This window comes from Crocodylus siamensis, chromosome 5 (genome assembly GCF_052110815.1).
Source record: "Crocodylus siamensis isolate JL-2025a chromosome 5, ASM5211081v1, whole genome shotgun sequence".
NCBI lineage: Eukaryota > Metazoa > Chordata > Crocodylia > Crocodylidae > Crocodylus > Crocodylus siamensis.
Window position 1 is genome coordinate 177,509,050 of NC_143399.1, and position 27,558 is coordinate 177,536,607.

Below are 27,558 nucleotides of genomic sequence, written 5' to 3' on the forward strand. Positions count from 1 at the left end.
TATGACCCCAGCTATAACAATTTTCTCTAGGATGAAATCAGTGAGACAAGGCTTCAGTTTGGGATGGAAGGGTTTTACAAGCACGGAAGTTGCTCACAATTATTTAAAAAAGAAAATGGTTTGTTCTTTTATCTTTGCTCTCCTCATAAAAAATCTTAGCAGCATAACAAATTTACCTTGTTGCCAGGCACTTCGAGATTTTATGATCTCTAATGCATACTACAAAAAACATTGTGACTTGAACTGTGCAAAGAAATGGCTTGAATCCTAGAGCTCTACGACACTGCTTGCTATGCATGTGAACAATTACATAGTGCAGGGGTTTTCAACCTTTTTCAAGGAGTGTACCCCTCCTGGACTGTACTCCCTGGACAAGCTGGGATGAGGGAGATCCTCCAGCAGCCAGTTCACAAGCGGGGAGAGTGATACTTGGGTGGCAGCAGGTGGTGGCAAGTGGTGATACACAGCAGCAGCAGGAGTAGTGAAAGTTCTTGGGAACCACACCACCACCACCTGCCACTGCTGCACCATGGCACACAGTGATGCACTTCCCAAGTACCCCCACTTCTCCATGCCACTGCCGCATACCCCCTGGAGCTTTCCCACGCACCCCTAATCGATGACTCCTGACAGTGTAATCTCACAATTAAAAAGAGCTAATTAAACTGTTTGCATGGGGATCAATCATTCTTAAAAAGTGATGTAAGTTTAATGATTTCATAGTTTCATAGTTGGTAGGATCAAAAGGAACCTGAGCATATCATCAAGTCCGACCCCCTGCCATGGGCAGGAGAGAATGCTGGGCTCAAATAACCCCGGCAAGGTGTCTATCTAGCCTCCTTTTGAAGACCCCCAGGGTAGCAGCGAGCACCACTTCCCTTGGAAGTTGGTTCCAGATCCTAGCCACCCTGACTGTGAAGTAGTGCTTCCTGATTTCTAGCCTGGACCTACTCTCAGTCAACTTGTGGCCGTTATTCCTAGTTACTCCTGACAGTGCTCGGGGAAGCGGGGACTCTCCCATTCCCTGCTGGTCCCCCCTGGTAAGTTTATGGATGGCCACCAGATCCCCTCTCAGCCTTTTTCTTGTGCAGGCTGAACAGGTTCAGGTCCCGAGGTAGGGCCTGGCTGATATCTAGCCTGAATCTACTCTCCATCAACTTATGGCCATTATTCCTTGTTAATCCCAGTAGTGCTCGGGGGAACAGGGACTCTCCCATTCCCTGAAGGTCTGCCTTGGCTAGTTTATAGATGGCCACCAGATCCCCTCTCAGCCTTCTCTTGTGGAGGCTGAACAGGTTCAGGTCCTGTAGCCTTTCCTCGTAGGGCCTGCCCTGCTGCTCCCTGATCATGTGAGTGGCCCTCCTCTGGATCCTCTCCATGTTGCCCACATCCCTCCTGAAGTGCAGCACCCAGAACTGGATGTAGTACTCCAACTGCGGCCTGACCAGTGCCGCATAGAGGGAGAGGATCACCTCCTTGGACCTGCTCATGATGCATCTGTGGATGCATGACAAAGTGTGGTTGGCCTTCCTGACTGCATCCCCACATTGGCAGTCCATGTTCATCCTTGGAGTCTATTATGACTCCAAGATCCTTTTCTGCCTCTGTGCTGATGAAAAGGGAGTTCTCCAACCTGTAGGTATGCTGCTGGTTCTTCCTCCCCTGGTGCATCACCTTGCACTTGTCAGTGTTGAAAATGATCCTGTTCTCATCCTCCCCTGTAACCTGTCCAGATCCAATTGCAACCTGTTCCTCCCTTCTAGCATGCCCACTTCTCTCCATATCTTAGTGTCATCTGCAAATTTGAACAAGGTGTTTTTTCACCCCCTCATCCAAGTTGCTGATGAAGATGTTGAACAATGAGGGCCCGAGGACCGAGCCCTGGGGGACCCCATTGCCCATGTCCCTCTAGGCCGAAAATGACCTGTCTACCACCACTCTCTGGGTGTGACCCTCCAGCCAATTGGCGACCCATCTGACTGTGTAGGCATCAACACCACAATCTCCTAATTTTTTAATAAAAATGGGGTGAGAGACAGTGTCAAAGGCCTTCCTAAATTCCAGAAAGACTATGTACACCATGACACCTGTGGCCAAGGATTTTGTGACCTGGTCATAGAAGGCCACCAGGTTGGTCTGACAGGACCTGCCTCTAATGAACCCATGTTGATTGCCCCTAAGCATACACTCCCCTGCTTGCCCCTTGCAGATGTGCACCTGGATAATTTTCTCAAAGAGCTTCCCCAGGACCAAGGTAAAACTAACAGGCCTATAATTTCCTGCGTCCTCCTTATTCCCTTTTTTGAAAATGGGGACCACATTTTGTTACCAGATTTGCCCATTACTTTGGGGTATGCTCATTTATTAGGGATACATTTCTAGGGTCTTGGTAATTCTATCAATGTGCTGCTTGTGTTACTTGTGTTTCTATATGGAGCTGTATATCTCCCTTCTGCAAGTCCTCACCCCCAATGGAGCTATCTTGCAGGACTCAGTTTCAATGGGGCTGGGTTTCTCCAGTCACACAAACACACACAGATTAACATGACATGTCTGGCCCAGCTGGGTTGATCAGCATTGGCAGGCTGACACCCTCATATGCCAAGAATGAGTTCATCAGAGCAACAATAAACCGCAGTCAGACACAAGCACAGTTAAACAGAATACCTCTGAATCCAGCTGGGTGTCCAGTTGACACCCTCATGGGCCAGCATTCAGTTCATTAGAGCACATCTGAGCCAAACTGGGTCAATCAGCCTGTACAAGCTGATCCCCTTATGTGTTTCAAACTCAGCACGTCCCAATCTTTAACCTCTTGATGAGCAGACCCCACAGTATTTTTGGGCTTCACAGGGATCTTTTAGCTAAGGTAAAAGAAGTGTTGCTGCAGAGGAAGTGGGGAAGGAGAAGTAGAGAAGGAAAATATACCCAGTGACTAACAGTTTGATTGTAAAAGTTATTTATTGCTAAATATATGAAATATATAATGATACTAGTAGTAATAGACATGCAAAGGAAAAACAAACACAAACAATTACAGTATTACCCTGGTTTCACTAAGTATGTGGGGAAATTTAATACAGTTCAGGTTCAGAAATTTATGCCTAGAGAGAAAAGAGAGAGAGAGCTGGGATCTCACCAGTCCAAGGCACTCGGGTTGTAAAGCTGACAGGTTAAAGTTCTCAGCATGATCCTTGAAGGGAGATGATCTGTTCTTCCAGCATCCCAAGAACAACAGCCGGTGGTGTGTGAGAGACTTCTTCTCTTGAAGCACACTGCTGCTTTTTAAAGATGTTTATACCCTGGGTTCAGCTTCTTTCAAGCAAATCAGTATCTTTTCTCTTGACAAGGCATTATCTGGTTTGGAACAGCTCAGGAAACTGATTGATAATCAGGAAAAATATAAGGTTAGGAAGTAACCAGACACTTAGGAGCCACCTTGAAATTCCTATGGATAGCAGATATACTGATGGGATATCTCATGGTTTCTTCAGAAACAATAGATAGCTTGCAGCATCAGGGTTTTGGATTTTTACTTGTGAAAAAGCCTCATCTTAGCTGGATGCTGTGATGAACCCTTAACCATTGTTCAAATATTGCCCATACCCCCTCTGACTCGGTCTCTTGCCTCAGCATTCCCTAACCCGGCTTCTGAGTTTTAGTCGATTAAGTTTAAATAGGCCTCAATAGTGGGAACGGGGAATGTACAGCTCAAGATGCCTATTCAACTTTACTTCTCCTTAGTTCTGGTGTGTGTGTGGGGGGCTGGAGGGAAGTCCTTTTAAATCCAGATTAGAACTGGTCTAATAAATGCTGAGCTAGGTGTGTGTAAATGTGGGTTGATTAGCATCTGAAGCACAGATTCCCCATCATGCAGTGCTCCCTGCTTCTCTGATCCCAGAATTCACTGTGGTCTCTGCTTTGGTTGTTCTGTTCTCCATCTCTCATGTAAACAAATGGTCATCTGGTTCCATCTCGGATGCAAATGAGACCTAGGGCAGTTGTTTCACTCTTGTCATCCTTATCTGGAGGGTTTTAGGTGTGTCTCCCATTGCATTTTAATCAGTTTTGTCTAGGTGGGGGGGGGAGAATTATTTGCGAGTCAGTCTGCGTCCTGTGTCAGGGTTCCCCAAGAACACAGAGCTGAGTGGTAATAATTGTCCCATTTCCGGTCCTCTGGCACCTCACCAGAACAGCACGAGTGCTTGTAAAGTTGTGCCAGGGGTCCTGCAATGATCTCTGCTAATTCTCTCAGCACTCTGGGGTGGAGATCGTCAGGACCTGTTGATTTGAATACATCCAGTCCCACCAGGAGTTCCCTAACTAGGTCCTCTCTGACCTTGGGCCTGGCTGTGCCTCCCCTGGGACCATCAAGGATCCTGGTGTGGGGGATGACCTGGTCCCTGCTCAGAAAAATGGAGGCAAAGAAATTGTTAAATAGGTTAACTTTGTCATCTGGTGAGACCACCAGATTTCAAAGAGTGTCCTGCAGAGGCCCCACATTACCCAGAACCTTCTTTTTACCCGACTAGTCTCCTTAGCTCAATGAAATCCGCCCTCCTGAAGTCCAGGGCTGCTGTCTGCTGCAGGCCTTTACTACCCTGCTCTGGATGGGGAATTCCAATAGGTGATGATCGTTATCGCCCAGGTGATTGATTTGCATGAGTACTGGTTGGTAAGTGAATAATAGGTATTGGTATGGCCAAATGAAAAACAGGCATCGTGCAAAGGTCCTTGAATAATTTTTGCCACTATTCACACAGCTCTTACCATAACCTAGAACTGTTCAGACACCATACAGGTAATGCAGCCCATGTGTGAATTACTTGTACCACACCATGTTTAAAACTGCTTCTATTGTCAATGATGATAAAGCTAGTCTCTTGGGAAGTAAGCCACATGCTGGTTTGTACTTGAAGCTTTGATGGTACTATATGTTCTCACATATTTGAAATTTGCTAAATCTAAAAATACAAAGTGCAGCATCTTTCTGAAAAATACTGGCAATGGATCAGGCAGGGTTTAGATTTTTTTTAAATGAAATCTGATGAGCTGTGACGTGCACATAGATAAATGCTTGCCCTAGGTTTATTGTGTCAGTAATCTTTGCTTGTTCTGTCTTAAGAATCATTTGTGAACTTTTGTTGAGGGCTTTTACAGTACCATGGGGAGGAACAAAGGAGTTTTTAAATGATGTATTTTTAGTTCCCATGAATAATTGGAACACTCATATCTAAGCCCTACAAAGGGCTGCATTCTGCCTTCTTGTTCATGTTTAATCAGCACAAATATTTTTATGTGCATATTTACACTTTGATTTCTACAAATACTTATTCAGTTTTGACTTGTTTTGTCCCCATCCACATATTCAAAAAAAATTACACAGCTGTTTGCTCAAAGAAAACAGAAATGAAAGAGAGAGAGAGAGAGAGAGAGAGAAATACACGTATAGCTGAAGCAAACAGATTTGAAAATATAAAAATATTCAAAGTCATGTTTCCCTTGTTCCACCCAACTCCAATCTCAGCTTTTTTGTTGTTTTTTTTTCTCTCTGTCACTACCACCATCACATACTAATCTTGTTTTAAACCAGAATATGTATCACAATATGGTTAAAAATACCTGATTTAGTTCAGTTGGAGTTGGCTATTGTGCTAAGATGGGAAACTCATTACATTGTGGAGGATGATTAGTTGTCCTTGCTAGTTTGACCAGGGCAATTTGCTCAACTCCTATAAGATGTGCCAGGAACAGGAAAAAAGCACAAAGAGAATCCTCCAGTTACATACGGTTTCATTAGTTTCTATCTTTTTGTACTGTGGTTCATTATTGGAATAAAACAAATTATCCTTAAGACTCCAGTGGTTGTAACCCAGGCTGGGCATTTGGGGAATAATGGAGCCACACATGTAACAGAATTCATCTGCCATAGGTAAAGCAGGATCTTTTAATGTTTTTCCATACCTTTGAATTTTTTTTATCACTCTTCCTACATTCATTGTGATTTTCTACTTGTTCAGATTCATGGCTCATTTTCAGGACTTGAGATCTTCTTCTAACCTCTCAAAATTTACACGCTCTCATAATATCCCATTCTCATCTTTTTCCTTTCTATGTTCACCTTGGAAGTTTCACATTCCACCTTCTGATTCTTTTCCTTGACTCTGCCCAAAATAGCCAATTCTAACAGTGCATTTATGTCCTTCGTTCAGCCAGACATCCCAATTTCGTGTATTCAGTTTAACTTCTGTCTCCCACCCAGCCCCATAATTCCATGTTTCACGCATCTTTCTATTTTCAACTAGCCTGCCTCCCAATTCTGTATTTACCTTTGCTTACTTCTTGCATTGACACCTTGTACTCTGACAACCGACTGTTAAAATTCCAAATGTAATATAATCTTTTATTTAGTTTGGGAATGAAGCAGTCAGAGCTAGGAAATGCAGCCTCCTGGCCACACAAGCTATGGTATTTAGATAGAATAAGTGTCTGCTGGTGGGCTTCAGGTACTTTCACTGTTGAACCACATGAATTGGCAAAGAACTCAGCTACTTTACATATTTCTCCAGTAGACCTGGGCTGTCCTGAGAAGAATTCTCTCCCTAATTCCTGTTGGCCAGAAAGTTGATCTGAACTGATAAAGAAACAAGAATTAACTATCTTAGGGCTCTGTAGCTCATTAGCAAAAAAAATTTCAACAGTACACAGAAAGGAAATCTTTCCTTTGGTTTAGTCATGATTTGCCCTAGATGCAACAGCTACTTGTGAGCTTGTTATAATAACTATTTTCCAAATGGCCACTTTTTAATGGTAAATTTGAAGAGATCACTCTGTCAGCATCACAACACCACAACAATCAGAAATTTGAGTGCAGTTTGCCTTTCTTAAAGAATTTTTTAAAAGCTCTAAATCAGTCAGATATTTAAAGTCTTAGGCGAAAACGTGTGCAGTCCTTTGCTAGTTCTGCTTTTGATTTTACTTATCATATTTATCTTTGTTCAAACTGAAAGGTATGCATTACATGCACTTATGATTCTTTTGTAATGTTTCCTGCCTTTTAAAAGATTGTTTTGTGACTACAGACTTTTTCTCTCTCTTTCTGCATTATTATTTCTCCATCCTCTCTTTAATTACTTTAGGTTTCCCGGGGCAACATGTTCTAAATAGAAGCAATCACAATTTAGCTGGTTGGGAGCACTAAGCAATAAAGCATTACCAGCAGATCTAATTCAGCTGAGGTTTTTATTTGTTTTTAAGTAGTGAGCATTCATTAGCGAAGAGAGTTTCTCCAGATCCAAGTATATTTCTGAGTAATTGAACAAAATATTATCAAGCTTCTACTCGGTATAGTGCTGTAGGAAGTTACTCTGAGTATCCACTGTATATAGATAGCAGATGGCATTGAATTTAACTTCAAAACTGCATGTAAAGGAAGTCTTGCCTTTCAAAAGATCCAGGATCTTCTGTTAGTCCGTGCCACGCACAAATCTCACATTTCTGTCCACTGGGGAGGGACTAGTTCTAGGGTATATGATACTGGATTTAGTTGGTTATCAGGATTGTTGAATGCAATTCAGAACAACTCAAACCTTCTCCTTATACTTGAACCTTTAATTAATACTTTAAGTTTTTGAGAAGTTCAGTAATTTAAAAACATAGCTAAATAACATGCTTCCATGCTGAGTTTCAAATGAGAGCAGATGATGAAGTATTGGAATACTGCACAAGCAGCTATTCTCATGGTAATTCTAGACCAGCTGATAATTGGAAGTATCTGTAATAGTGCTAAATGCCTTATTTGCAAGATTATAATCTCAGTTCTAGCCCAGAGGGGGGCTAGTTTAATTTATAAATGAAACATCCAAACTTTTGGCTATTAAAATTTATATTTTTGTTTTTCACCTATTTCTATATAGATCCTAGAAACAGAGTGGTTACAATGTTAAGTAGTTCATAGAATAATTTAAAAAGTTAGGGTTGAAAGGGACCACAGCAGGTCATCTAGTCCAACCCCCTGCTCAAAGCAGGACCAGCCCCAACTAGATCACCCTAGCCAAAGATTTGTCTAGCCAGGTTTTGAACACCTCCAAGGATGGAGATCCCACAACTTCTCTGGATAACTTGTTTCAGTGTTTTACTACCTTCCTAGTGAGAAAATTCTTCCTAATATCCAACTTAAACTTCCCTTGCTGAAACTTGAGACTGGTGCTCCTTGTTACGTCAAACTAGTTAAAATGGTGTAAATGCTCTGAAATCATGCCAAAGGCTGCACCTGATTTGATCCAACTATAAATGGGTATGTGGTCACTCAGAGTCAAAGGCAACCAAACGTGATGCTCCTTGTGTGGTGCTGGCTACAGATTAAAGTGTGGCTTACCACACAAGCCTAGTATGTTTTTAGACTGGGGATAAAGCCTTTTTTTGCCTTTTTCTCTCATAATCAAAAGCCTTGCACATATATCATCAAAACTTGTTCATTCCATTTCCAAAAGACAATCTGACTGATAATTAATCATTCTAGAAAATACCTCAGTATGCCATGTCTTCAGTAAACCCCATTTGGATCAATACTCACCACCACAGGATTTTCAGCATGACTTTGCAGGTGGATTCCAGTGTAGCAATAGGAGTTTGTAAATTAATTGTTGAGTTCTTGTTTGGATTCAGATGGGATGTGAAGCTCTTGATATGTCTCCAGTGCAGTGCTACTATGTCCTTTGTTCACAACCCCATGTCTGCTTCTGTATGTATGTGTTAACCCTGGAAATATGCTGATATAGACACTCAAGGGTCATCACCAGTGACCACTCTCAAGGGCACCCAAGCCTCTTCACCAGTGTTTTTCCAGTTTTCAAGGATTTACAAAGAAGTAAATGGGGGCAGTGTGTGCTTTGAAACAGCCTGTCTAGCATATGCTGCTGTCATGGTAAAGAAGTGGTCTCCATCAAATAGAGATATTTGAGGGAAGTGTGGTTCTCTAAAATTCTAGTCATGACCCTGAAGTCTGAATGTAGAAATTTCCTACCTTCCCAACAATATGGTTGTTTGTTTATTAAACAATTCAATCTTTGTTTGATGGTAAAAACTAGCGGTTGACCAGGACTGTGTTGTGAAAAGAACGGGTATGTATGGCAGGGCACTGTTGTTGTCTGCCACTTTAAGGGCTAGTTTAGGGAGGAGACAGATGTCTGATGAGGGCAGCAATTTAATGCCCAGCTCTCTGTGCTGAGGAAAGCCATTTGAGACCAGTCAGCAGGGGAAGAACATCTCCCTGCTGAGTTCCTTGGGCTAGGAACAACTTAGAGGTCTATGGGCTGGGGTTATGGGGATGAAGGAGGCCCCAGGTACTGGCTATGACCTAAAAATGTACCCTGCCAGGGTCAGGAGGCCTGGTGGGACTGCTGGTGGCATGGCAGATGCAGGAAATGCCAGAACCACAAACCTCCCTGGTGAAAAGCAGGTAGGAGGCACCTACACAGTCCTGGCTGGGGAAAGCCCAGGCCTGTAAGATCTTTGAGAGGTGCGAGGCTCAGTTTGATCCAGTGGAGTTGTGAGGAAGAGAAAGCAAGTGGCTCAGACCTGACTGGATGGAGCCTCGAATTAGTCACCACTGGGGCCAGGACCCAAGGGGGGTCAAAAGGGGCAGGGGTCCACCACAAGGGATGCCCAGAGCAAGACGCTTGGGATCCCAACTGGCCTGAAGGTGGGGCCAGGGCCTAAGGGGGAGCCAAAGGTCCCAGAGAGGGGACCACAGCCAGACGGGGAGAAGGCTTAGCTGCCTGGGATGCAATCTGCGAGACATTAGCCCCAGTGTAGGGGAAGGTTCAGAGCTGGGGATATCACCCCTAGTCATTGGGGCTTTAAATGGGCAGCCTCCTGCTAGAGTACCGTCTTACTCATTTTTCCATAAAGGCGAGGCATGTGATAGAGGCAGGCAGTTAGCCCAGGTGAACATCAAGACCCCTGAGAAGGCCCCTTGTTACAGGGTACTTCTGCTTTTCATAGTCAGAGCAAGGTACAGTCAAGTTTTCAAATAGACTGTCAGTAGCCACAGTCCACTGGAAGTTTTCCCTTTTTCCAGATAAAACAAGCAAGGCTGTTTGTGAAGTCTTTTTGTGCTCATTCTTTCAGTTTGTAGCCAAGCAGAAAACCAATAACCTCAAACCAGCAGTAAGTTTCCAATCAAGATAGAGTTATTCCCTTGTTCCAGAGCAAATTTTCTCCCTTCTTCTGAAGCGAACCATCCCAAACAGCCTCACAGGCTGACTTTTGAATGCGTCTTTTAGTTGATTAGGATTTTCATGGGATGGAGTGCCAGGGGCTTAATAACCCTGCCACTCTCCTATCCTTGTAGAGAACCCAGGTCAAGCACTGGATTGAACTGGGCAGAAACTTTCACTTAGTTTGCAGTTCAGCTCCCAGTCTGCTTTGTGACCTTGTATAAATCACTTCATTACCTATATTTCAGTCTACCCCTCTGTAAAACAGAGACAATGTTGCTTACATCCACTGTAAAGTGTTTTAAGATCCATTGTTGAAGATGACCTGTAAGACTTAGCTATTATTAATATTTCTATTAAAATGTATTAGCTTTGCTGCAGACACTGAAGTAAAGAACTCAGTTTAAAAGTGATAATAAGGAGCACTGGTGTCGTCCCCCCCTCCCCCCCCCACAAAAGCTGGCAAGGGAGTAGGAGTGCTGAAGTACTTTGGCCACTACCAGGAGCACCATGGCCACTTCCCAGTCAGCATGATCTGCCACAGGGGGACTCCCAGTTGGCAAGTTTGGCCATGGTGGGGACCCCCCAATTCTTTGGCTGGTCGCTGTGGGGGCACATGCCCCCCCCGACTAAGGTGGTACCAGTCGCCCATGTCTGTGTATGAGTTGGTGCCTTGCCTAACCTGTTCAAAATTTACTTGATGGACTGAGTAGAATCTATACTCCTCCAACCATCCCCCACATCCTGGGCACGCCTACATGAGACATTCACCGTGCATTTACCTAATTAACTGCACAGTAAATGTCTTAGTATCTACACTTGTGCCTCTCTTAGGGCACACAAAACTAATATAAACTACACAGCAGTAGTCTGGTAAAATACAAATGGTACCCTGCTGTGGAGTTTTTTCATGTACTGCAATGCACATATAGACATTGCCCTGGCTGGTTGGGGCACAGGATGCCTCAGTTCTAGGCTAGCCAGCAAGCAGCCACTGCACTGGTGCACCCTGAGCCCCAGGCAGCCATTCAACAGTACATGAAAATCTCCATGTGCTGCAAGGGGGGCGTGTCTGGGGCACAGGTTTCCTCAGTGTGGAGGTAGCTGGCAGGCACCCTGTGCTCCAGCCAGGTGCTTAGCAGTGCATGGAGATGGGGGGAATGGCTACTCACTCCATCTCTATGTGCTGAGTAGCTGCCTGGACACAGAGTGCCACAGTACAGGAGCTGCCAGCTGGCTAGACCTGTGCTCAAACACCCTGTATCCCAACCAGCCAGAGCAGCATCTACATGTGTGCTGCTGCACAAGAAAAAACTCCAGAGCAGTAAGTTCCAGAGTGTATTTATACACACTAATTGTGGGTGGAAATGCACCCCCATCTTTCTAGGTCTCTGATTTTATTAACCACTGCATTAATAGAAGGATAACAATTGTCAGCTCAGACCTTTCCCCCAGACATGATTGCTCCTATGGTTCCACCCTCAGGGTTATTCAGGCCATATATGTCTTAAACACTTTCTACAGTAAGCAGACTTTGTATATTTAATATCACCCACTTAATACTTGCTCAGTAGGATCAAAATCTGAATACCAAGGCCTAGAGTCTCAGACAACCTGTCATTCTAGTTTCTTTATAGAGTGCTCATCAATAAGCCCACAGTGCTGACTGGAATTTCTGTATTAACACCACTGTCATCACCACACTGACCTGCTCCTCCTTATTCTGTGAGCTTGCCTGCACCACAGCAGCAAGGAGTCCTGGGACCTAGGTCTAGAGTACACCCTGTCCACCTGAGTCTGCAGACACTCCAACCCTGGAAATTGTCCCCAGTACCCACTCTCAAGTCATCAAGGGATCAAGAGCTGGCACAGGAAGATGAGCCAGGAGCAGCCTCACTGATACATTTCTGGCTTGGAGCATGCCTAAAATGGCTAGGGTATACTCAAGCCCTTATACTTTGAGGACCTGTATATTTATGCTTGTTATAGGTAGCTTAAGTTTCTTATGCTAGACAGAAATCTGTATCTGAAAATCGGAGGACCTGATTTTTTTATGTTGTTCTAAAACAACTGAAAAAAATGTTAATTAATCAATTAAGTTGTCATGGCACCATCCATTTTTCTCATCTATTTATAAAAGAATGAAGGAAAGTTTTGGGCACCACACTTTAACAATGACATGGACAAGCTTGAGAGAGTCAAAAGAAGGGCCACCCGTATGATCAGAGCCTTACACAGCAAGCCATATGACGAAAGGCTGAGGGATCTGGGACTCTTCAGCCTGAAGAAAAGAAGGGTGAGAGGGGACCTGGTATCAGTTTACCACTACACGAGGGGAGTACATCAAGGGCTCGGTGAGCAAATGTTCACCAGGGCACCCAAGGGGAAAACTAGGAGCAATGGCCACAAACTCCTGGAAGACTGACTCAGGCTCAACATTAGAAAAAATGTCTTCACTGTCAGGGCGTCTAGACTCTGGAATAGGCTCCTTCCAGAGGTAGTGCAGTCACCTATCCTGAAATCTTCAAGAGGAGACTAGACAGCCACCTTGCTGGGGTCACCTGACCCCCAGTTATCTTTCCCACTTGGTGCAGGGGGCTGGACCTGATAATCTTCCAAGGTCCCTTCCAGCCTTACAGTCTATGAATCTGTGAAAGAAAGAAAGAAATTTTGTCTTGTTGAATTTTCAGGTGAATCTTCAGATGTCATGGAAACAATTATTTTTTCAACCAGAATGCAATAAGTATGTTACAAAAACATGGGCAAGCAAATTTAGGAAAAGACCACTCAGGAAGTTTTTTTGTTTAATAATGCCAAGTTTGGATTTATCATCATACAAAACTTAAGATTTTCTCTTCAGAAGCTGCTGTATACAATCATAAGTTTGTACTTCTGAAGACGCCAGTCTTTTCTTCCTTTAAAAGTTGAGCTTGGAAAGAAAATACTTTATTTTTAAAAGAGCCAGTGTAAAATATGATTAATTGTTGTTGGTTGAAGTGATTTCTTTTTATTCTGGTTTAAAATTGTCCCCATAGTTCCTGCTTCAGTCTGTTGGAAACTAAATCTTCACAGATTTTTCCCAGTTTTCTATTTCTACTTAAAAGAAATCACATGAATATGATAGGCAATAACACAGATTGCTTGCTTCTAAGCAGCTCATTGCCAAGATGTAGCAAAGTATAGAAAATGTGCAGCACACAGCAATGGGCAAGTTTTATCCAATAATATGGGCCATCAAAGTGGAAGTTAAGAGTCCCATGTCTCATGAATTTGAAGCTCAATGTTACATTTGCCCTCTGGTGAACTATGGTTGTTTAAACTAGAGAAAATAAATAGCTTAGTGCAATTTTGAACATGAACAAAATACGCATTCATACAATCATATGAAGCTATTGGGTCAGGCTCTGTTTAAATTTATTCTGTGTCATTGATTGTGTAGTTTGCTCTACTGAATGCAGCACTATCCAGACAGGATAAAATACAAATTAATTTGCAATCTGCTGGAGTCCTTTTCAGTAGTCTGCCCAAATAGTGAAAATGTTCTAAATTCTGAAGCAGGAAGCAAGGAGGAGAACTAAAGAGGCAAATGGATTTTTCAGTGTATCTCAATTAATTTTCTCTATTCTCTGAAAACAGTGTGAAGGCTTCCATCTCATTCCTTCTATTTAGTGCATTTTATTGGGCAGTTGATAAATTAGGATTCTTATACAAGGAAAGCTGGGGGTGGAGTTAGGTTGCACCAAAAGAACACCCTTTTTCATTGGATTTAGGAGGCAAATTTTTTGTGTAAAAAATAATTCTGTCATAGTATGGGTCATTAGTGGCCCAATTCAAAGCCAACAGAAGTCAAAGGGAGCCCTTTCATAGGCTGTAATGGGTGGCCGGGTACAGACATTATACTTTTACCAGCATAAGTGATCAGAAATTAGTCTATACCCGTAACAGAAGAGAAGTCTGGCACACAAAACTGGTCTATAACCAGAACACAACAGAAGTTCAGCACACATGGACTGGTTTAAAAATGGCAGAACCTGGTCTAATATTTGTCCCTTCCCCCCTCCCCACCAAAGGGCAAACGTGTTCTGTTCATTACTGATCTAAACTACACCACACAGGCTAAGGACAGACATTACATATAAACCAGTTTAAGTGATCAGAAACTGGTTTAAACCTGTAACAGAACAGATGTTCAATGCACATAAACCGGTTTGAAAATGTCTGAAACCAGTTTGAGATAAACCTGGTTGAATGTAGTATCTGACTTAACTGATTTGACTCAAACCAGTTCATGCTGGTTTAAGATAACCCCAATGCACCCAGCATCCTGATATGCTCTCTGGGCTAGGTGGAGCTCTGGTAGAGACTTGCAGGCACATCAGGGTCTGCCTGACTTCCCCCTGCCCTACCTTTCCCCCTCCCCCACTGCTTGCTGCTCAAGCAGGAAATCCCTTCCCCCCTCCCTGCTATCTCCCACAGCAGGGACCCCAGCCCACAGACCCTAGGCATGTGGTATGCTAGCTAATGCAGACCTGTGTGTGTCTTCAATTTCACTGGGACAAGGAGGCAGAACAGTGACTGCTTAGGGCTGTTTGGAACTAATCAACTGGTAAGCTGTTTAAGAAGAGTTTGAAGTAATGGAGAGACCCTATTGTTTTGCTGATGGGATGATAAACACTGTTATTGCCCTCTGGTGGCTTGCTCACCTGTCAGTTTGCTGCAGACAGTATATAGAAGCAGGGAGGGAGATTGAAAAGCTCTGTATTAAGAGATATAAGCACTGCACACCCTTCCCCCTTGTCTCAGAGTGCTAGCAGGGGGCTGGGGGCTGGCAGCACTCCCAGCCCTTGAGCACCAGGTGGGGAAAAGCCTGGGATGGTGCAGGCAAACCTCCCTAATCAAAACATCCTGCTGGGACCTGGCCATGCCCCAACTCAACTCAGCTCCCTGCAGAAGGGAGGGGAGGGCAGCTCTAGCACCCCCCCCAGCTTCTAGCTTGAGCCACTGCAGGCATGTGCCTGTATTTTCTAAGTCCAGAGAGAATGTCTGTCCAGTTAGAAACTGGGTCAGCCTAGTGGTTAGACTAACCTGCAAAGATTGAATCAATTCAGGTTCAGGCGATGTGAATGTCTGTCCCTAGCCTTACAGAAAACCAGATAACTTAGAACAATTCTGCCTCAAGGTTTTTGAATGTTTGTACCCAGCCAGAGTTAGAGCAGGTGCTGGTATGATTGAACAAGTGCTGCACAGTATATATTAACATTCCTCCATTCTTGTTGTTTCTGTGAGTTGTATTCACTGTGCCATCTACACTGTAGTTCAGATGTCAGATACTGTAGTGATTAGTATACTGAAAGGTATACACGTTAACTGATAGTCATTTTGTCTATGTATACTGAGTCATTATAACTGCATCTGTCTGTATAAGCAGCTTTCTTGAATTTTAAATAGTTGTCTGATTTTTGCCTTCTTCCACCAATGTAGTTTCTTGTACTATTTCTAAAACACCATAATTCTACAGTCTTCTAGCAGCCTGTGAGCACACTGCTTCAGTCTGTGAGCATGCTGCTTCAGTCCATCAGTGTGCCGCTTCAGTACCGCCTCCCCATTTCGGTGAGGTGTGGGACACTTACGAAGGTAAGCTCCTCACTCTTCACCCAGGGCAGGTAGTGGGGCCTGGGGAGGCTGGAGGGCTGGGAGGCTGGAGGGCTAGTGCCTGCCTGCCCCAAGTGAGGCTCCACTGAGGCCTGGGGGCTGGAGCCTGGCATGGGCTCTGGAAAACAGTTCCACTCCCCTGCATCACCTCAGGGAGTGAGAAGGCACATGGCATCAGGGCTGGGGAGTGGAGCAGTTCCCCAGAGCTGGCAGAGCCCAGGGACAGCGGAGCCCACAGCGGAGCCCACACCAGCCCCCACACCAGCCTTCATCCCTGCCTTGCCTTACCTCAAGGAGAAGCCACTGCCTGCCCCAAGTGAGGCTTCGCTGGCTCCCCAGCTATGGGAAGTGCTCTACTCCACGGCCCTGACACCACATGCCTCCTCACTCCCTGAGGTGATGCAGGGGAGTGGAGCTGTTTCCCAGAGCTGGTGAAGCCTGTGCCAGCCCCTGCCTCCACCTCACCTATGGGAGGAGCTTACCTTTACTAAATGTCCCACGCTGCGGCCCAGCTTCATTCCTGGTGGGTGCATAGCCTGAAAAAGTTTGTGTATGGCCAGCCTTTTACTTGTGTGCGGCCATGCACACACACACACCTTAGAGGGAAACTTGCTGCCCAACCCCCAGCCCCTCTGCGACTGCCCCATCTGCCCCTGCTCCTGGCACTTTAAAAAAAGCCCACCCACTCACGGGGTGCTGCCAGGCAGGGGGGGAAATCCCCGCTGCCCCCCAGTGCCCCACTGCCATGAGCCCCCCAACCCCTGCCCATTCTCCCAGGTCCTTCATGGCGGCCCTGCTTACCCCAGGTCTGCCCTGTTAAGAAAAAAAAAAAAATAACCCCCCACATTCCTTCAGTAGCCTTGGGGCTTCTGGAGGCTCATTCAGCATGGGGGAGCGGGAGCCAGCGGGGGGCAGTGGGGATTGCGCCCCCCCCCCCCGTGAGGCAGCAGCCGGTGAGTCAGGACTTTTTTGTTTTGAGTTTTTTTAAGTGCCAGAGCTGAGACAGGCAGGGCAGCCAAGACAGGGGCTGGGAGAGCAGGGGAGGGGGTCTGGGGGCTTGTGACAGAGCCCTCCCATGCAGTGGGGAGCATTGGGGATCGCCCCCTTCCCGGCAGCAGCTGGTGAGCAGGGGCTTTTATTTTTCAAACAGCCAGGAGCTGAGGCAGGCAGGGCAGCCATTGAAAGTGGGCAGGAGATGGGGCCTATGTGATTCAGAGATTCGGCTGATTTGGGCCAAATTGATTTGGGACAGTGATTTGAATCACGGAATCAAATCACTGTCCCCTGAACTGGCTGAATCTGAATCTGAGGCGAATACTAGCTGCTTCACGCCAGCCTAATATTTTCAGTGCTTTTCTAAGGGTTTGTATATTCATTGTATCTACTGTTAAAAAGAAGAACAGTACATAAAATAAAATAGAAGGGACAGTTGATAAAAACTATCATTTCTACATTGGCTTCGGTGAGGATCTATCCCATAGTTTGTTGTGTGAGGGCTGTGTTTTATATAGTTAATATATCCAAATCCATAGTCAGTGCTAAGGGAAACAGAGGGTAATAACAATATTCCTTTTGCATCTTGCTAAATTGTTTTTAGTTGATCATAGACCTTGACCGGAAGAAGTTAAGCTTTTCTTCCTATCTTGTTAGAAGTCATGATTTTGCATAGCATTGTTTCCTTTTGTCTTTTTTATCCCTCTCCTCATTTTTGTTGGATTTTTTCGGAGGGGTAGATGATGTAGCAATCAAACCTTTGTGAGTATGGAAGCATCCTTTCTGTCAAGTAGTCAATGGAAAACTAAATAAAGGAACTTGGAATCATGAAAACTTGTATTTTCTGTTTTCAGGTAATGCAATAAAAGATATTCCCTCAAGAAAAATGACAGACTATAATGCTAGAATGTTCAGACCAGGCCAGAAATATACTACAAAGTATTATTGAGAGGACCTCTTTTGTGTTGTTTACTGTATGTAACCATTGGGTGCATCTACATGTGCACATTTACTGTGCAGTAACAAAAATTACTGCTCAGTACGGGCATGTGTCTACATGTGCATACATGTACTGAGCCATAAATATGGTGGCTTACAATGGCTTGAGTGTAAACTTGATACCTGCATCATGCAGGTATCAAATTTATGCCCAATTAGTTACTGAGCAGGTAATGCACATGTAGATGTCTTACTATACAGTAACACTATGTGTGGACTGACTTGGGGCTAAAGTTAGTCCCAAGTCTGTCCACACACAGTGTTAATGCGCTTTAATGCCTGCACATGTATACACTGATCTATTCCCACTTACTGTGTACAGTAATTTACTGCAAAATAAACAATTATAAAACCAATTAGATTCAGATGTTCATAATCAGTTAATAATTTTACTTATGCTCCAGATCCTCCAGTTTTGACAAGTATGAACAATTTTGCTTGATATTATCCAACTAGGATTTTCCTACTTTTGTCCATGCCTTTTTTAAATTCTTCTGAATACTGAAGTTTATACTAATAATGATTCCCATGCAATGAATTTCAGAACTATGTAATAAATTTCTTATGTTCCTATGTTACATCTGCCTTCTGTCCACACCAATCCACCCTTAAAACCCAAAACCTCTTAAACAGTTTCCATTTTTTAAAAACAACCTGCCTCGCACACATTTCCTCTTCTGCTCCCAAATGTGGAATGTCTTCCCAAAATTACATCTGTCTTGGACCCAGCACATCAGTTTCAAGAAATAGCTTTACCACATTTGTAGAGAGAAGAAACAAGCATTTTTCTGGTATGCTGAATTTAGGCAACTACGCCAAATAAACTGATCTGTGGGCAGTAGTACAGCATAAATATACATATGCCATGACTCTTGCTTATCATACGATCATCATTGCTGTAGATATCACTGCTGCATACATACATGCGCGCGTGTACACACATACACACATGTACATAATATTTGTATGTGTGTGTATTAAACATTTCAAAATAGTTATTTCTAAAGCTATCACGTGCAATTTACAAAAGCAGATAATATTTACATTAAAGCTATTTGCAATATTCACTTTTTTTTTAAATGCCCACTGATGGCATAATATTTTAGTTTGTTTCACTTCAGTGTTAAGGAAACATGTTAAATATTCCCAACAAGAGTGATATATATATATGTAGCAGACACCACAGTGATGAGCTTAATATAAACACTTAAATTGATAATAGACAATTATCAATTGAATGCAAAAGAATTTGTGTGAAATTAGTGATATATTGCATGGGATTTCATTCCAATTTAGAATTCATTAATGGACTCAGCAGATGTACCCAGTCCTAATTAATTAATTTGAATCCTTTGTTGGTTATGCAGAAATTAATGTTTTATACATTCTCTATATTCTTATCAGGAACATTTCATTTGTTCTATATATAAACATTTATAACCTACTTTCTGCAGAAGCCAAGCTACACTCAGGGGTTTTGTAGCCCCATGGACTTCACTGCCATTTTATGGCATGTCATTCAAAGTATAATTTGGTCTAGCATATTTAAAACTATACAAATATGAAATACCTAACATAGAAGAAGATGTGTGAAGAAAGGAAAATGGTATTCTCATGGGGGCCTATTTGCTAGCTTAGAGCTCAAGTTTTACTTTTCTGTCTTAATGACCACAAATCATATTCTGATCTCAGTTACAGTAGTATAAATCTAGGGCAGGTCCACTGACTTTGACAGTGTAACTGGATTTCTATGAAACAAATTCTGTCTTGTCTTCCATCCAGAAATTTCCTGTTTGCCCTTAGCTAAAATGTAGTCCTGTAGTAAGTGGGCACATCTCAATGGAAAATGTGCCCACTTAGCTGACTTGGTGTGCAAGTCTGGGTAGAGTTTGGTATTTTGCCTTGTTGACCTTGTTCTGTTTTCATATAAGCTACTTTCTAAAAGTAGCTAAAAGGAATGAGAAAAAGAAAAGCAGAAACTTTTAAGCTACAATTCAACAAAGCATTTAAATATTTTTTTTAAATGTATTCTTCTATTAGAATTTGTGTTGTTTATTTTCCTGCTTAAGTCCTATCCTCATTCAGGACTATATCAAGCTGAGTTTATCTTTGCTTTATAAGTCAGAAGCACATATAATACTTTGAGATGTTGCTCATAAGGGAAACACAGATCTAGACTACTGGATTTTGAACAGGGGGCAGTTAGAAATCTAGCCATAAACCTAGATTGAGATTTCATGGAGCAAAACCTGGAGGTGGCTAATTAGCAAACATTTATCTACAGTAAAAGATCTGTTATCCAGCATCCCCCAGGAATGGGGGATGCCGGTTAATCAAATATGCAGGTTAATCAAATGTGCATCATCTGGTGCTTTGCCCTGCACAGGCTGCTTTGCCCTGGGCCATGGGCCAAAGAAGTAAAAAAAGAAAAACTCAGCTCGTGGCAGCAAAACGGGAAGTTCTCTGGAAGTGGTACTTCTAGTTTCACTTGCTGTGTCCTTCAGATGCCGGTTAATAGAGTTTTCCCGATAACAAAGTGCCAGTTAACACAGCTTTTGCTGCACAAGGATTTAAAAAAAAATCTGTGCATGAACTATTTTCAAATCAGGTCACAAATATAGTCATAAATGTGCATTTACTGCACCTATTTTTGTATTCAGCAAAAGTGAATTTAGAGCAGGTGAATATGTTAGGTGGTATATTTTTTCATTGGTTGATTCTCAGTAGAGAAGAGTGTCTGGGCCATAACTTATCATGAACTATTTTTCCCCAGAATTTAGCTTCTGCTTTTGAAATGTCCTCCAACTGACTAAAGTTTCTATGAATTTGAAAAAATACATTTGGGGCTTTCCAATTTTTCATTAAATCAGAATATTCATTTATGTGCATCTGTATTTTCTGTTTGAACAATGTTTGTTATTTGTAGTTGGTCAGATTAATCATTGAATCATAGAATATAAGGGTTGGAAGGGAATTTAGGTCATCTAGTCCAAACCCCTGCCCAAAGCAGGACTATCCCAATTAGATCATCCCAGCCTGAGCTTTGTTGAGCCAGGCCTTAAAAACTTCCAAGGATGGAGATTTCACAACCTCTCTAGGTAACCTGTTTACACCCTGGGGAATTATGCAATTACGCACCTGCACAATTTTGTGCATGATACAATGACCCTGCATAATTGCATATAATTTAACCCAGGTGGGCTCTGTGCCTCCACCTCCACAGGGCTCCCAACACTCCATCTGGGAGTTACATGTGGAGGCTCCGAGCACAGTGGCGCATAACTGGACAGCTGGCAAGTGGGAGGGGAGCTTCTGCCTGGAGAGGAGTGGGTTGTAGGTGGGCATGGGGGCTGGGTGGAGGGTTTGGGAACATCTGTTTCTTACCCCCATGATGCATAGGCAGGCCCTCAGGGCATTCATGACCATGGTAGGCAGAACCCCCAATGGCTTATGGCCCCAGGTGAATCCTGAGGGCTGCACATAATGGCATGGAGCCCACCCAGCCCCGCCTGCTGGTGCATGCCTTCAAATCAGACCAGGCGGGTTCCATATTACATGTGGGGCCTAGCCATGTGTCCAAGCTTCCACTTCTTGTAAGTTGCCTTTTTGTGTTTTAGCCCACTGAAGAGTTATCTGCTAAGCCAAGGTGCTCACATTTGACACATTTACAATTCTTCCTGCACATCAGGATGGTTGGTTCCTGCACCCTCAGTAAAGTTTCCTTAAAATACAACCAGGTCTCCTGGACTCCTCTCCCACTCAGACTGGCCTCCCAGGGGATCCTGCCCATCAGTTCCCTGAATGGGTCAAGGTCTGCTTTTCTGAAGTCCAGGGTCTTTACTGTGCTGCTCTCCTTTCTTTCTTTTGTCAAGATCCTGAATTTAATCATCTGATGGTCACTTCTGCCCAAGTTGCCATCAACTTCTACATCCCCAACCAATTCTTCCCTGTTTGTGAGCAGTAGGTCAAGAAGAACATGGTCCCTAGTTAATCTCTCCAACACTTGCATAAGAAAGTTGTCTCCACCACTCTCCAAAAACTTCCTGGGTTACCTGTGCACTGCTGTATTGCCCTCCCAGCATATGTCAGGGTGACTGAAGTCCCGCATGAGAACCAGGGCCTGTGATCTGCTAGTTGTCTGAAGAAAGCCTTTTCTACCTCATCCTCCTGGTCTGGTGGTCTATAGCAGACACCCACAACAATATCACCCTTGTTGCTCTCCCCTTTAACTTTTAGCCAGAGACTGTCAACAGGCCTATTTCCAGTTTCATACTGTAGCTCTGAGCAATCATACAGCTTTTTTACATAAAACGCAACTCATACTCCTCTTCTCCCCTCCCTGTCCTTCCTACATGGTTTATACCCATCCAGTCATACAAGCTCTCCCACCAGGTCTCTGTTATTTTAATCACATCACAGTTCTGGGACTGTGCAAGGACTTCCAATTCATCTTGCTTGTTTCCCAGGCTCTGTGCATCCATGTACAGACACCTGAGGTGATTAGCCAATTGCCCTACTTTCTCAGGAGCAATGAGGAGGCCTCCCTGGTTGCCCCCTCTGCTTGTGCTTCCTCCAGGTCCCATGCTTCCCCACTTACCTCAGGGCCTTGTTCTCCACCCCCCTGAGTACTTAGTTTAAATCACTCCTGATTAGTTGAGCAAGCCTGTCTGCAAAAATGCTCTTCCCTCTCTTCTTCAGCTGGATCCTGTCACTTCCTAGCAATTATTCATTATGTTATTAATTACTGCTTCCATTCCTTGACTGTATGATCACACAAGTACCTCCATACTCTCACACCGACACCAACATTTTGGTTCCTGTAAGTATTAGTGTTAGTAAATTTGGATTAATGATAATGTTTGCAAAAAACAAATGTAGAAGGGCTCTAGGCACTGGTGAAGCAAATGGATGTGGTTGGCAATGCACAAATATTTGATTCAAGTACTCCTCCAGTTCTAGAAATAAATATGTAGTGAGTCCCTTTATTGTTGTGGGCTTGCAATCATCCCCCTTTTAACTTCAGAAGATTGACAATTTTTCTTTTTGCTGTTGTATTGTGCCCAGCAAAACATATATAAAACTCCTTTCTTTGATTTAATACACCACTAAATGATGCTAAATTACAGAATCAGAGCAATATACTGATATAGTAAAATAGTTTTCTCTGCTGCTACCATATAAAAAATCTTTCCCATAATGTTTTATTGACACCTAAAGTACAAACCTTTCAGTGAGTAATAGTTTTCTGTGGTAAAATGTTCCTGAATTAAAGGCTTGTATAACCCTTCTTTGTTACTTTCTTATCCCATAAGAATATTGGAAGAGAAAAGTGTAAGTTGATGGCTGCTTATGAAACTTTTCTTAATAGGGCAGCAGTGGGTAAAATGGTGGTGGGACCGGTTTCCATGGAGACCTGCCCCAGCAGCAATGGCAGGGTGCATGGCAGGGCAGGGAGCTGCTCCAGAGCCCAGCTGGGATCTTGTGGCAGTGACAAAGTGGTCCTGAGCCTGGTGAAAGCTATGATCTGCAGCCTGCATACCCCAGGCAGGGAAGTGCAGGCAGCAGTTTGTGGCTTTGCCTTGGCTCCTTGCAGTAGTAACAGCATGGTCAGGAGTCAGGGAAGAGGTGTGATCAACTGCTTGTACACTCCTGCAGATTGTGGCTCTGCCCTGGCTCTGCACCATACTGTCATTGACACAAGATCCCAGCTGGGCTTCGGAGCAGCTCTGTGTTCTGCCACGCACCCTGCCAGCAGAGGCAGTGCTGGAGTGGAGGTTGAGGGAGCTATAGCCACCCCAAAATTCCCCATAACCCTCCATAGCCACCTCCTCAGTGGTGCTGCAGCTGCTACCTCTGCCCACCCTGCACAAGCAATAGCAGTTGAGCCCACCTTGCGTCCACCCACAGCATAGTCCCATCCTCAGCCTCCCCTCAGACTCCCCCTCCAGGAAGAGGCTGACGCCACTGCTGCCTGCCAGTGCTGCTGGGGCGAGTCTCCACAGAAACCCTGGCCTCGTGCTATCACAGCGTGGGTGATGCTGGGGTCTCCATGGAAGCTGTCCCCAGCTCCATGGTCAGGGGCTGCTGGGAAACAAAGGGCAGAAGCCACTCGCCACCAGATCTGGCCCATGGGCCGGACTTTGCCTGCCCCTGTAATAGAGGATGAAAGATAGCTTTTACAGACCTTTCCTTATATGCCTTCCTGTACCAAAAACCTTATAAGCCTTCATGTGTATAAGGTACAACAAACAACATCCAAATAAATTATGTGCTTAGGCTATACAAGGAAAAAGTTGTAACAACATAAATGTGGTTAATATCCTGAGATGCATCATTTGCAATAGTGTACTCTACACTAACAGTGGAATGGGTTTTGTAGCAAAATAATTTTAATTTTATTTAAGCAAAATAAAAGGATTCTATTTGCAAAATTGTTGCCCTGTGGGGTCAGGCTAGCTTTCAGGATCTCAATATAGTGCTGTTAGACAGGAGGGTGTGACACATTTGCACATATACAGACACACAAATCAGTTAGGTGTATACACACACACACACTACCAACTCAGGCACATACACATCCAAACTAGCCTAGGCACATGCATACCTATCACGCATTCAAGCACATACACTATACACCCCAAAAGTTAGACAAAAATCAATTGTCCATACCCGCACACTCAGTACACATACACTAATCACTAATTCGTATATCGTGCACACAATGACATATATATATATACACACACACACTCTCTCTCTCACCAGTTCACACACACAAAACCCACATATACATACACACAAGTAAGTTCCTAACCTGGATGGTATGGTATGTATGTGTATGCTTGGGGTACCTGGGATACTTGGTGGAAGGTTAAGGTGAGAGAGAGTTGAAGTGTAGGGAGTGAAAGTTGCCAGAACCAGGTTTAGAACTGGTGGACTAGAGAGAAGCTGGCAGAGGAACTGAGGCTTGGGTTGACTTAAGATCAAGTGGCCCCAGGGGTACTCAAGGTCACTGGTGCAAGGGGAAAAAAAAAGCCTGGTGACAAGGAGGAGACAGCCAGGAAAGAAACTGAGGCAGAAACTTGAGAGCTCAAGGGAAAAGGCAGTGGGGATAAGACAGTGGCAAAGAAACAGGGGGTTTGGAGGCAAAGAGGAGCTCAGGACAGGTGTTGGAGGTGGTGGTGAGCCAGAAGCAGGAGTGGGAGAAATGAGACAGAAGTTAGAGGGGTGAGAAGCAAAAACTGGAGCAGGGCTGAACCATAGTAAAGCAAAACCCAACTTAGGGGTCCAAATAACAGGTTTATTAAACAGACAACACACTACACAGCCCCATGAAGTTATTTGTTCTCTCTCTCACTCATACACACACACACAGAGGCAGCAGGAGAAAAAGACTCAGTGGAAGGGCTGGAGTCCAGGTACGGAGGAGAAGCAGAGTCCAAGTCCTTGGTTGAAGAGAGGGTGGGGGTGATAGCTATCTATCCAGGCTGGAAAGGGGTCCTTGTCCAGAGGGGTCACTGGAAGGGTCTCTGGGTGGATAGGTGATGTGGCATGGTGCTGGTCCAGATGGAGAGGGCGTCCCAAGGAGTCAGTCTTCACTACCCCTTTTTATGGGGCAGACTACATCTGATCTCCTACGGGGAGGGCCTGTCCAGGCAATGTCAGTCCTGTTCCAGAGGGTTCTAGGTGTTCTTACTGAGCATGTGCAGCCTGGCACAATGGTAGGTTGCCTCATCTTTTGTTTCTTGAATGCTGAGGGTGGTTCTAATGGCTGGGTTGTTGATCCCGGTATTGGTGTTGATGGTTCAGTCATTCAGAGGGAGCTATTTTTAGACCTAGTGCCATTGTCTCTCAAGCTCCCTTATTCATCCCCATTCATTCAGGAACCAAGTTACATAGGAGAGGTAGATATGAGTCACAGGTTACACAATTGGGCCTGGGGACAGGATAGAGACTTGACAAACAAAATGGAAACTTGACATGACCTATGCTAACTTACATATGTAGGCCTAAATCATATAGAATCAGTAAAACAGTAATATAGAATGGTAAAAAGTCAATATAAACATAATAATTATACAATATAAAGAAGGAGAAAAAACAAAACAAATACAACTTGCTACCAAAATAAAATGCTGAAGCTTATCCTATGTCTTAGCTCACTTATACTTATCTATAGGGAATAGAAAGGGCGAGAACGAGTCAGAAATGGTTGGGGAAGGGGAGGGAATGCATTTTAAATTTAAAAAAAAGAAAAACTGGGGGTTTTGCTACAAAATCAATCACCCTCCTAAAAATCCATATATTCATCCAGATAGCATTACATGCAACATCAATAAGTGAGATCATAAATCTTCTTTCCTTATTTTTATTTAACCATCTAGGACCGACCAAACCCGAACCTCCAACCTGCAACAGGGACCAGTTCACCTGCATGTATGTCCAGCAATGTCTGTCTCCTGCTGTAAAATGTAATGGGGTAGAAAACTGTATGGATGGAACAGATGAAATTAATTGTTCTACTGAGATACCAGCCACTGTTTCTCCATGGCTTTGCAAGGACACAGAGTTCCTGTGTAATAATAATCAAGGATGTATCCCATCACTCCTGAGATGTGATGGTGTGCCTGACTGCCAGCTTAATGAAGATGAAGTGGATTGTCGTAAGTTTACTTTAATGTTTTAAATAAACCCACCCTAACTTCCTTTCATAATATTTCCTAGTGAAATTTAATTATACTAAAAAAACTCAAAATCCAGTAAAATTCATTCTAAAACTGCATATTTCCTTCCTCTCCACATAGCATCTGTGATATTTAGAAATCAGCTTAATTTTTGCAAAACTTTTTCTTATATGTAGATATGTCCTGTTTTCTCTGAGTGTAATTCAGTAGCCTCTTGGGGAGTTTGTAGCAATATTGAACATTAAATAGCAGGTTCTTAAGAAAGAATACAGTTGCAGTGTGAGAGCTAAAGCTTTTAAATGTAAGGGGTCCAGAACCTATGTTTATAGAGAGTATCTAGTGTGGAATTTAGGTGTATCAGGAAAAGAAATATTATGACAAATTCCACATATGTTGATCCAAATGTATTTTCAGATATGCTCAGGTATCAGTTCCTAACACAGAGTGGTATCTCCATAAACAACTTAGCATGTGAAAATATGTAGAGTCCTTATCTAATTTCCACGAAGTGGGGAGGTAACTTGTCACTCATTCCTCCTGAAGTGAATCAAAGCTAAAAAAAAGAAGTGAGGATCAGAGAGGACCAACGGAAAACTCTCTAGAAATAGCTATATATAACACAGAATGGGAGAGGCCTATAGAAAGGGAGTACCCCAGACCCAATCCTCAAGGGAAACCAATCTCTAGGACCGTGCTGCTCTGGAGAGTAACTATGATTTCATAGATTTCATAGACATTAGGACTGGAAGGGACCTCAGAAGATCTTTGAATTAAGCCTCCTGCCCCAGGGGCAGGAAGTCAGCATGGGTCATTGGATCCCAACAAGATAAACATCCAAATGTCTCTTGAAGGTGTTCAAAGTAGGTGTTTGAATCATCTCCAGCAGCAGTCTATTCCAGACCTTGAGGGCTCGGACAGTAAAGCAATTATTTCTTATGTCCAGCCTGAAATGGTCATGGAGGAGTCTGTGACCGTTTGATCTTGTCACCCCTTGGGGCAGTCTGGTGAAC

The 27,558-nt window shown here is 43.6% G+C and overlaps 1 protein-coding gene across 1 annotated transcript in view; it reads left to right on the forward strand.

Moving 5' to 3' along the window:
- MALRD1 (MAM and LDL receptor class A domain containing 1) overlaps positions 1 to 27,558 on the forward strand; it is a 500,931-nt gene that overhangs the window by 384,466 nt on the left and 88,907 nt on the right. The window contains exon 32 of the mRNA XM_090049813.1: positions 26,249 to 26,527. Within this exon, the coding sequence (XP_089905939.1) occupies positions 26,249 to 26,527 (279 nt within the window). The remainder of the gene's footprint in view (positions 1 to 26,248; positions 26,528 to 27,558) is intronic.